Genomic DNA, 12,321 nt, shown 5'->3' on the forward strand with positions numbered 1-12,321 from the left:
GGGTGCACGTTAAAGAACCCCAGGTGGTCGAAATTTCCGGAGGCCTCCACTACGGCGTCTCTCATAATCATATGGTGGTTTTGGGACGTTAAACCCCACATATCAATCAATCAATCAACGATACACACAGGACGAAAACGAACTAACAACTTTTACCACTCAACACTTAACGCGCTGTTTATACAAAAACGGTCCACGATACATAATCACAGGTGATGAAACGCTGATGGTGCATCCCCATTAAAGTGGCTAGAATGGGGAGGTGTGATGAGCGGGGCGCTTTTCGCTTGTCAGAGAGGGTCACTCAACGCCTCGATGCCGCAAGGGGCGCTGATGGCAGTGGCGCGGGTAGGGAGCGACGCACTTCCCTGTGTTTGCTGCAGGTGCGCTGGGATTTTCTTCGCAAGCAGTCGCTACATTGCAAGTATGCCATCTGTCAGTGTTTGCGCTAGGTCCCTCTCAAATGCCCAAGGATGTCAACGGTAAAAAAGACCCAGCGTTGGTGCTTGTCTGGGTGCCGATAGTGTCGATAGATCATGCATCGTACACTGCTGAGCGAAGTGACTCCCCCGTTGTATATTATGTCGCAGGCTACGTTGCGAGAAAGCGTATACTTAGCAATAATTGTGATGAGTGCAAGAACGCCTGTCGTGTCTTGAGAGAAATTGTGCCAGGAAATCTCCCAGCCCAGGCAAGCAAGCTGTGGGATCTGGGCGAACTTTGTATCCGTCGAATTTCCTTTATACCCTCATCCTGAACCTTGAGGACAAAATCGCTCGTTTCTTGAGCTCAGCACGTCTTCACGCCAAGTTGGCTATAGAGATGCTGAAGGGGATTGGCGAGACACAACAAATTGGCTGCCCAAAGCATGGTGCTCTCTTGAGCAAAAGTGTGGTGAAATTTTATTGCCTCACTCGTGTCCACTTTTTTTGAAAGGCATCAACCAAAAAGAAGAGGAAAAGAAAGGGTGGAGAGTTCAGCCATGCGTACTCTAGTGGCAGAGCATGAATACCTTGGCATGCATGAAATAAAGTTATGTTTTTGTTTAAAAAGTGTCTCCTCTATTTTTCTGCTGCTGGGGACAATTCTCGAGTCACAGGCTTCGCGGCAAACGTAAGTTCTAGCGCTCTTACAGGGTTACTCGTCTAAGTTAATGAGCAATTGTAGGCTGCTAGAACTTCTACGTTCAAAAACCAATGATTGAATGCCCAGTGAGAACTTAAGCTGCGACTCGCACAAGATTATGGGTTCGCATTGGAGCAGCAAAACGAGGCTCTTGTACCGATGTTTCTGTTCGTGGATGAAGGAACTTAAGGGGGGACGCGGGTCTTAGAATGGTGAAAAATCGCCAAAAAGTGGATTTTGAGAAATTGCGATATTTAAAATTTTTAGACCTATAAGCACGTGTGCTTAAATTGTGAACGCTGAATTCGATCAGTAAATGGATTAAAATTGATTATGAAGTCGCCACGGGAGCCGCAAAACAACCCACGGCAGGTCAAATTATGCGTGCCATGAAGGCCATCAACAGTATCGGCACGGGGGCAACGACTCTTTCGGATTTCTTCGCCGGGATGAATATTTCGCATCGAGGGCTCCACCGCTAGAGTTACCAAAGCCACATGAATATAATGAAAGAAGCCTGCTGTGCGACTGCTGCCGAATGCGAAGCGGCGAGCGTTGCTCGCGTCAAGGAGCTCTATGCGGAGTTAGGCAACGCGCCCGGAAACGTCGATGTCATTTATGACTGCACCAGGCTTATGCGTGGACATAGCTCGCATATATGTGTTGGCTGCATTGTTGAGATGTATAGTGGCCTCGTGATAGACCGTATCGTGCTATCGAACTTTTGCCTGGCTTGCACCACAGGACCCAAGGAAGGAGAAGCAGGACATTCTGCCTGGCTCATTCAGCATGCCCCTCTGTGCCAGAAGAATGTTGATTGTAATGCTGGCGAGATGGAAGTGGAGGCAGCTCTACACTTCTTTGAGCGGTCACTTGAAAAGCACAAGCTTCGTTATACGACGATGCTGTCGGACGGCGACAGCAGGAAATTCCATGTACTCGCAGAAGAAGAGGTGTACGGCTTCATAAAGGTGGCCAAAAAGGACTGCATAAATCATGTACACAAGCGTATGGGAGCTACCTTACTTGCCCTTGTAGAGAAAAAAAAAGCTCAAGGTGGCTCACTTGGTGGAAAGGGCAGACTTGCGCAACAAAAGATGAAGAAGATCACCTCATACTATGGCTACGCATTGAGAAACTATGGCTACGCATTGAGAAGCCACAGGAACGATGTTCCAGGTATGCAGAAGGCTGTTCTAGCAACTTTGAACCACATGTCTTTAACTGACGAGGTACCAAAGCATGACCTTTGCCCTGAAGGCTCTGAATCCTGGTGCAAATTTCAGAGAGTTCTTGCGAAAAATGAGAAGCCACCACCACACAAGGACAGCCTGCCTGATTTTGTAACTGAGGCATTACAGCCTGTGTTTAGGCGGCTGAGCGACAATGCCCTCTTGGAAAGGTGCAGCGATGGGATCACCCAGAACCTAAGTGAGAGCCTGCACGCTATGATTTGGCAGCAGGTTCCCAAAACTCAGCATGCATCCTTGCGGAGCATTGAAAGGGCAGTTGCCGAAGCCATCAGCCGCTTTAACCAAGGCACAACGAAGAGCAACGTGGAAATTGCCGAAAAGGTGGGCTACAGCGCTGGCAATAACTTGGTGCGGTGTCGCAGCCTTGAGAAGGACAAGGATGGGCTGCAAAAATGGCGAAGAGAGCATCTCGACAGCAGTTCAATAAAGGAAAGACTTTCAAAGCGTCACAAGCCAGCAGGGGACTCTGCTTACAGCCCTGGTCTGCTGTAAACAGTCATGATGGCAAATAGTGAGAATTTTTGCAATAATATTCTTGGTTTTAGACCTAAACATTGTGTAAATCTATTGTCTATCCAAGGACAACATTATTACATGATTTTTTTTGTGTTCCTTTCACTTGCAAGCACTGGAACGGCCACAAAGTAAAAAAATAATAATTCTCATGCTGAGCCAATGACTATTTTATAGTTCTAGAACAAGCTGTGAGCAGTATTCTGTGTGGGTACAATGAAATTGAGCATGGCCATTTATCCTATAATATAGAGCTATAGAATGATGTCATTAATATCGCTGTAGCTTCACTTTAGCAAAAGTTAAAGTTGCTAGAAACTACAAACGAGTTTTTCTCAGTTCGATGTTTTTGCATATTGCGCTCAGCCTTACGGGGGTTTTTCCTATGTTAAACTTGAGTGAATGCGACAAAGTTGGTATCATTTTGTTTGCCTTGACATGATCTAGGGGGTGATGCAATTTCTATTTCTCTAGCATCACTTTAAAAGTTACCATTGAAAATTTTAGAGAAATTTATTGTAGTATAGTGACCATAAGTGTTCGTCCGTTTTCTTGCTTATAAAATGCCTTCAATGGATAAAAATAGCATCACCCCCACAGCAAGTCTCCAGCATTGGGATTATACATTCACTTTTTGGATTTAGCAAGAATAAATTGCCAAGAAGTCCTGTAAGAAGTACGCAATTAATTAAGATTAAGATCTTCATATTTTCTAAACCACTTGAAATATTAAGAACCAAATTAGAGATTTGAAATCAGCATGAAAAACTAGCTTAGGTAGTGAAGTTTGGTTAAGATTGAGCAAAAATTTTTAAAAAATTTTTAGAACCCACGTCCCCCCTCAACATGCTCTAAGTAATATGAAGTCTTCCAGTAATTCCAACGTCTCGTAACACCCCTTCAGTTTTGCCCTGAGTAACCGCAATATTATGAAATTCACAAAAGTTGCTGTCGGGTCTCGCTCATATCCCTTCTCGAGAATTGTTTTCAGAGGCAAGAAAATAGAGATACTTAAGCCACGTAAGACATTACGTGTCTTAAGTATTGTCGTACATTGACTCAATAAAAAAAGGTTTTCACCGAAAATAGGCGACCGCCATACATCGCGAGAGCAGGCCTGTAGCCAGAAATTTTTTGGGGGAGGGGGGGGGGGGGGCACTTGCTAAAAACTAGAAAGGAAGGGCCCCTAACCCCCCCCCCCCCCCCCCCGGCTACGGGCCTGCGTCTACCTGTGAGAGAAATTTCTGCGGAGAGCAGCGCGCGCTCGTTCGTATGTCGCCTGCGCAAAAGTACCCGCGCCTCTGCGTGCAGCGCTCCAAGCGGCATCTGCGAGCTTTGGGGACCAGTTTCAGCGGCCGCTTTTCACACCTCCTCATTCTAGCCACCCTACTCCCGTCCCTTTCCACAGCGTTACAGGACATGCCCCAAAACGGACTACTTTGCGTAGTGCTCCACGTGCAGAAACTCCACCTCCGTCGCTTTCCCTTCAGTGCCAAGAAACGTGTATGAAATGCGCACTCTTTTTTGCAAACGTAGCTTGTGGAGAGACTGAAGTGGCTTTAGTGAGCCCGACAACTACCGCAATTTTGTTCCAGTGAAAGCCAAAAGCACACTTCCCCCCTCCTCCTCTACGAGGAAAAGTATATGATATGCGCGCGTCAGCGCGTTGCGACGAGCTGAACGCCGAGTGCGGGCGGCTTCTTTTTTTTCTTGAGTTTTCATACATACTGTAGTGACACGTATCCCGAAGAAGTACGGCCACTAGCGTGAGTCCGGTCTTAGCGAGCCGCAGGGCACCGTCGCTGTGGCGAGAACACGTTGCTGCTCAAAGTCGCAACACTTTATTGTCTGTGGCTACACCAAACGCAGTACAGCTCGTTGCAAAGGCGCGGCGGGAAAGCTAATGGGCTTATCCACGCCACAGGCATAAAAGTACTACACTGGTAGCCACGAGCACGTCTCCGTGATAAAGGTGATCCACAGAGACACCGAGACCAATTCTCGGTTGCTCGAGCGAGGGCAAAGGCGCTCGCGTTGGCTTCGGAGAGATACGGGTCGGCGTAGCCTGGCCACGCACTAGGAACCCGCACCACTCTTCGGCCTAGCGTTCGGAAAGGGGGGCGACATAAGGTAAGCGTTCGCCGTGGGCGCGAGGCGCTGTTGGCGAAGTCCGAACGAGCCCTACAGGGAGCTGACAGACAGAAAAGAAAAGCATGCTTACCCCCATGTCGTTCCCGGAGATTTCTCTTGCCCGCTCCCGACGCACGCACGCAAAACCTCTTTGGAGACTCCGCACGCGGCGCCACAGTCCTCATCCGCTACCGGGTGAGGGGTTAAACGTCACTCCGCTCTCCCAGCGTGGCAGACAGCGAAGGAGGGGAGACATGACGGGAAATGACAACGATAAAAGAGGCGGCAAAGCCCGCGCAAAGGCAGCGGACCGGCCTCAATTCCCACAATACAGATACGTATACATATACAGTGAATGACAGCGGCGATGACAAAAAACCAGCCTACACTGTTCATATAATTGCTATCGTAATAAACAGGGGCCAAACACGTTTTTGCGTTCTGTCAAAAGAATCTAATAATGAGCAAAGCTGTGACACGAGCTTTTGCGGCAGCCAGCTGCGGCGTCCAGTTCGTTCACGTGTGTCCCAGAAAGACGTACGCGAGTTGTTTTTGACGGAAATAGATTCTGTTAGTTCTGTTGATCCTTTGAGGCTCTCAGCTTAGTGGGAAACCCTACCCTTTTGTGTTCGACCACTCCAAACCACTATAAGACCCCAACCCCTCTTGTTTTTTTTTTTTTTTTTTTTTTTTTTTTTTTTTTTTTGCTTATTTCGCCTAGGTTTTTTTTTTTTTTTTTTTTTGTCGAACAAAAAATAGGAGCAAATGATTCAGTGCACCCCCTTCCCTAGTGGAAGTCTCGCGGATTCAGAATTTTTGAACTTGGCAGGTATGCAGTTCGTTTAAAACGCATATCGAGCCATATCGGAGTTTCGCGTCCCGTTATGTAGCAAATCTGTCAACGAAGCCCGATGACAGAGCGCTGATACTCGACCAGCTTGTTATGGAAATCTGGGCAGTTTTTGGCACACGGAAGTACGCCGCCTGAGCGCAAAGCCCTTCCACTTCATAAATCGGCGCACCCATGATGACGAGCCCTCATAATCATAGGGTGGTTTTGGGTCGTTACACCCTACATACCGTAAAAACCCGCGTGTGTAGCCCGGGGTTTTTTTCTAAAATTTAGGGTGCGCAATTTCAGCCCCGTACTATATGCGGATCCCAAAAAAGTTTCGGCCCGAATTCAGTTTTGTTTTTGGCATTAATTGGTGCTATCATCATTATCAGGTGTCTGCGCACTTCTACGTTAGGTGGCGTGGTAGCGTGAGCGGCGTTAGTCCTAGAGACCTATAGGTACAGGCGTGCATCAGGCGAGCAACAGTGGCCATTGCAATCACTTGGCGCACATCACGACGGCCACGATTTTACGTGATTTTAAGCCATGTCGGGACCGCGCAGGCAGTACTCGGCTGCCTTTAAGAGGAAAGTTATTTCTGCTGCCGAAACCATAGGCAACTGTGCCGCGGAGCGGCAGTTCGGCGTGAATGAGCGGAGCATTCGCGGTTGGCGGAAGCAGAAGGAAGCTCTTTTTGCATGCTGCGGCAAGAGAAAAAGTTTCCGGGGAACGAAAAATGGAGCATTTCCAGACGTGGAACGAGAACTGACGGACCTTGTTCGGGAGCAACGAGCTGCACAACTCGTTGTGCACATCGAGCTGCTGCAGGCAAAGGCAAGGGAGATCGCTCGAGACAAAGGCATTCCGCCTGCGGACTTCAAGGCAAGCAAGCATTGGGTGTCTCGCTTCCTGCGTCGCGCTGGGTTCTCCCTACGTCGGCGTACGTCGGTCTCGCAGAAGCTGCCAGAAATCTACGAAGAGCTGCTTGTCGTCTTTCAGAAGCACGTGATTTCTTTGCGAAAGGCAGTCCCCTTTCAGCTGGGCCAAATCGGCAATGCTGACCAGACGCCCGTGTACCTGGATATGCCCTCGGCTCTAACGGTGCATCAAAAAGGCTCCAGGCAAGTTACCGTGCAATCAATTGGAAACAAGAAAATGCGGGTAACTGTAATGCTGTCCTGCACGGCAGACGGGCGCAAGCTGCCACCCTACGTGGTGTTTAAACGAAAGACGCTGCCGAAGGGGGAGACGTTCCCAAAAAATGTTGTCGTCCACTGCCAGGACAAGGAGTGGATGGACGAGTCACTGGTGTTGGACTGGATCAAGTCTGTGTGGTGTCGACGGCCCGGAGCACTGCTGGGGCTCCCATCGATGCTTGTGCTCGACGCGTTTCGGTGTCACCTGGCGGACTCCGTGAAGCGACTGCTGCGCGACTTCCGCACTGAGCTCGTCGTCATCCCGGGCGGGATGACATCCCAGCTACAGCCACTTGATGTGTGCCTTAATAAACCGTTTAAGGACCACATCAGGCGCCTGTATATGGAGTGGATGAGGTCCGGAGAGCCAGAAGTGACCCCTGCCGGACGGCTGAAACGGGCCTCGCCAGCTCTGCTCTGCTCGTGGATCGCCGAGGCGTGGGCCTGCATTCTCGAGGCGCTCGTTTGCTGTGCCTTCAAGAAGTGCTTCATCTCAAACGCACTTGATGGCACGGAGGATGAGGTGCTGTGGGAGGACATTTCGAACAAGGGAGATTCGGAAGACAGTGTGTCAGACGAAGGTGACGACTAATCGTGCGCGTGCGTGCGTATGCAAGTCTGTAAATAAATGCATTTTTTCTGTTTTCCTCAAACAATATTCGCGTGAAAATGTTTTTTCTCGCGTTTGCTATCCCCGAGTTACACCTCGAACTATACGTGGGTCCGAACTATATGCGGGTTTTTACGGTATCAATCAAATGAAATCTAAGAAATCGAGCGCATGGTCCGCGCTCGAGCAATTTTTTGTTTTATTCAGTCTCTCTTTTTTTTTTTTTTCACCTTTTTTCAATTACCGTAGGTCACATAGCTAGCTGAGGGGCATTTAGCACAGGTACGCAGTAAAAGACTAAAAGCCTTTTAAAAACTTGATTGCACTATACTTAGCTGTTAACTCATTTATATTATGTGCTAAAGATAAATCGCAAGGGGCACACTGGCAAGAGCTGTCCTCCCCAGCCTGAACACAAGAAAAGTCCGGACTCCTTTCCCCCTCCCCCATGATTCACGCCAATGATGCTACTATTCGCCTTGTATCGTGTTGTGTGTCTCTTTTCTGCTTTGTGTGTGTGTTCCTCTCGTGCTCCCAGTTCGCTGATCAATTATGAATTGGCAATTAGCCCACCTTTCTATCTTGTTGCTTGTATACTAGCTGTGTATGGCATATTTATTAGATGCTTAATTGATGTTTCAGACTTCATGAGTCGTTAATGCATCTGCTCTGAAGACACTTGAGCCTGCTCCAAACAGCAGAATGTGGCTTTCATCACTGTGCATGCAAACATTGAATTGAAGTTGCAGGTGTGCGCAAATTTTCAGGCTGTCTCAATGCACTGTTAACAGGAAGAACGGGACAAGGGCAAGACTGTGGAAGTGGGCCGTGCCTACTTCGAGACTGAGAACAAGCACTTCACACTCCTGGATGCACCAGGCCACAGATCCTTTGTGCCCAACATGATCGGAGGTGCATGCCAGGCTGACTTGGCGGTGTTAGTGATCTCGGCGCGCAAGGGCGAGTTTGAGACAGGCTTTGAGCGAGGGGGCCAGACGCGAGAGCATGCCATGCTGGCCAAGACGGCTGGGGTTCGACACCTGGTCGTCCTGGTCAACAAGATGGACGACCCCACGGTGGAATGGTCCGAGGAGAGGTCAGTCGTCGTACTCTCTTGATGCCTGCACTTTGCTACGCAGTTATAAACATCGTTCTCATGTACTGCTGACTGGGCGAATTGGTGCATGATCAAATGATATTGCTTTAGTGCAACTCAGTTTGAGCGTCAAGATGATATATGGTGAAGATGGGAAAAAAACGGACAGTGTTAGTGCTCACACTCTGTTTTTTTTCCCCTTGACCATATACAGTCGAATCTCGATAATTTGAACTCGAAGGGGCTCGAAAATTGGTGTAAAATAAAAGAAGTCCAAATTAATGAAAGCTAAGTAAACTGAGGGCTCCCCATGCACTGGCGCATGTGCATAGAGCTATCACACGTGGGGGAAGTTTCAGAAGACATACATTTATTCACAAATCACAGGACATCCATCATTAATTGAAGTAATTGGTGATGCACGTTTGCCTTGCAATCAATTTTCCACGCAGTCAATCAATCAATTTCGAGTCAATCGATTTCGCACGCAGCTTGCAAAGCATTTCTACTTCGGCGTCAGCATTCTCCTGGCAAGAGAAGTTGCGCGTGGAAATGTGCCGTTGCCAGCCAGATAGGAAGTAGACGCGGCGCGAAGCGCTTTGTGCCAGAGTCTCACGTAACTCATCAACCCATCATCATCGGTAAGTCTGTGCCAGCACTTCCTCCTAGAGCTGGGTGCTGAGAGAATTTTCAGAGCGCGGTATGTTCCAATTCACCGTCGCAAGTGTTACGCGTTCGAATTACCGGGCGCTTTCGCCCATTGAACTACACATAGCTTTGATGGGACCTCATTGCAAGTTCAAATTACCTGAAGGTTCGAATTAAGCGTGTTCGAACTAACGAGATTCGACTATATTTTCAGTTTCTGTAGCACTTTTTCTAATTCTAAATTATCTTCACTGCAAACCACGCAGAAGTGCTTTTAAAAATAGTTGTGCACCAGAGGTGGTGAAAGTTACTGTGGAAATTAAAAAAAAAAAGTTTTTTTCTTTTAATTTTTGTTCCACCAGGCAAATATTTTTGCTCTGCCAGGCACGGCTATCTGGTGCTTGTCGGAAAGAGAACTTCTCTGGTTTCCCATTCCCCGCCTCAGCTCGCTCCTCCCTCTAAAAACAAGCGCATAAAAAGCAAATTTCTGAAGCTCCTTTCGGGGCCCCCAATTGGCTGTGGTCACCATAATGCTCCGGCATGCCACGTCATTGGTCCGATCGTCGCTCTGTGTGTGCATCGTCTGCAGCCTCCGCGTTGCGAGGTCACGACTGTTGATAATCGCACTATTTAGTCACTCTCTGGCTTATTATGTCTTCAAAGGTCGACGATAATTACGCTTTAGTTGATGTTCCAGCAAACTCAGTCATCAGATTACAGTAGCGGGACGCGCCTGTCGTGAACATCGCAAAGCATGCCTCGGACCTTTATTCATTTCACTCGTAGAACTCACTGTTGAACGTCTTGCCCGCCAGCATATTTGAGTTCATGGTGAAGATTTGTGGTCAGCGTGACCACCCTTGGTACTCACAGTCTAAGTTAACATGGTGCTCCTTGAAATAGCCACCGCGTCTGTGCTCATCGCGATCAGAGTCTTGGTTACGCCTAACCCCTCTCACGGTGCGGTTCGAAATTAATTCTAACTTTGCGAGCAAGATTGTTGTGCTAGCAGACATGCAAATGTGAACAAACCGCAATGTGCTTCATCGCCAGCAGCAAACCACATCGTAGAACATGCGATGGCGCCTCGGAATCGCTCGGAATCACAAATCGGCATTTTACACGTCGGCAACGGACCCCACAGCCATGAAGCAACCACGGCCACACTCGTCACACAGCAATTGCTCGAAGCAGTGCGGTGATTTCACGCGTTAGCGTTCTAAAAATGCGAGGTCAAGCACGTAGCACGCGGATGTGTTGTCGCTGCGGCTAGCATGTCATATTGGACACAGACTTTCCAGACACCACGGCCAGCTCTTGGCGGGGAACGTAAACACTCGGTGGTGATATAATTTAGGCGCATTTTGAGCCGTGCTTCGTATCAGAGCAAGTGTTTTTAAATGTACTGAAATAATGAAGGCCTTGCCGACTACGTTTGCATGACCAGGTGACGGATGAACTCAGATATATGAATCTGGGTTAGATGACACCACACATGTTGATTAGGCATTGATTTTGTCGCATTTAGGCATTTTCTTTAAGCGTTTTTAAACCTTGACTGCACCAAATGAGTGAAAGCAGAGGTGTGGAGTCATCAGATCTTTTAAAGAAATCGTGAATTGCCAACTGATTTTTTTGCTATATGTGCCTTCAGCACAGACCGACCCCTCTGTACCAGTTGAGGAGCATCACGGTTCACTGTGCTTGTGGGTCATTTAAAGCAGTTATTCACTAGCAGAGTCTTTTTCCTCGAAAGCCTAAGGCACTTATGTGTCATTTTTAGACTGTTAAGATTATATAAGCCGCAAATTTTTAAAGGGTAGTGAAAAAGCAAGCAGATATTTTTCGGTATGGAACTGCAAAAAGTATGAATTAACTAAATGAGTTAAAATTAAGAGCCTTCCAAATGCATTGAAAGTATAGAGGGCCAACCAAAATGATTGAATTTCGTTTGAATTAACTGAAAGTATGAGTTACCGTAGACTCTCAGGTAAACGGAACTATTTCTTCTGCGATGCTTGGTTTCGTTATTGTGTCCTACACCCATGTTCACCTCTCAGTAAACGGAACTCCTGTTAATTGGAACATATTTTCCGATACCTTCAGGTTCCGTTTACTGAGAGTCTACTGTATCGGAGTTTTAATTATCGGGAGTCTACTGTAGTGCAAATTGTGCACAAGGCAACAGCTTCAAATCTAGCCCAAAAAGGCAGCGCTCAGCCTGCTGCCGAGGCGTTTTGAAGGCCCATTTTATCGCATTTCCCGACTGAATTCAGCATTATTTGACAGTAGGTGCTCAGACGTACAAACGTCGCAAATCAGTTTCGCAAAAGAAAAAAATCAATTTTTTGGCAATTTTCCGTCGCTCTAACATCTACGTCTCTCCTTTTCGAGACTAAAACACTCTTCTTGCGGGTTTCTTCTATATGCTAGGACACTCCGCACGAATGGTCAGATACGGCAAACGTCTAAAATATATTTAAATTAACCTCCGAAGTGTACCTAAATGCTCATTCTCGAAGCCCATCGCAAGCGTGTCCAAAACATCCGTAGCTCTCTTGGAAGGCCTACGAAAGTTGCAGTGGCGTCACACGAGATATGTAGTGAGCAGGCGCAAGCAGGTTTCTCCTTTGTGGGGGGGGGGGGGGGGGGGGGCAAAGGTTTTGATAGCATATTCTCTCCCTCTTGTGTCTGTGCACAGGGCTTGACATTGCCCCCCTCTCCCCAAGTCGCAGCGCCCCCTCCCTGTTATGTCTATGACATAACGATGATGATGCCATGATGATGATGGTGAGCTTAATCATCAACCGCTCTGATAGTCAACCCTGAATGCAGCCTATGTACGAGGCATGTGTGCGCCACAAGACGCAAACGACTTTACGGGGAGTGAGCACCCCCATAGATCTCGCAACGTG

General features: G+C 47.8%; 1 protein-coding gene across 2 annotated transcripts in view; it reads left to right on the forward strand.

Annotated features, from left to right (window-relative positions):
- The window catches only part of eRF3 (eukaryotic translation release factor 3), a 58,685-nt gene that overhangs the window by 22,453 nt on the left and 23,911 nt on the right, over positions 1-12,321 (forward strand). For both annotated transcript variants that reach the window (XM_037430572.2, XM_075868470.1), the window contains exon 6: positions 8,454-8,758. In XM_037430572.2, coding sequence (XP_037286469.1) covers positions 8,454-8,758 — 305 coding nt within the window. The remainder of the gene's footprint in view (positions 1-8,453; positions 8,759-12,321) is intronic.

Source organism: Rhipicephalus microplus, chromosome 7, assembly GCF_043290135.1.
Source record: "Rhipicephalus microplus isolate Deutch F79 chromosome 7, USDA_Rmic, whole genome shotgun sequence".
Classification (NCBI taxonomy): domain Eukaryota; kingdom Metazoa; phylum Arthropoda; class Arachnida; order Ixodida; family Ixodidae; genus Rhipicephalus; species Rhipicephalus microplus.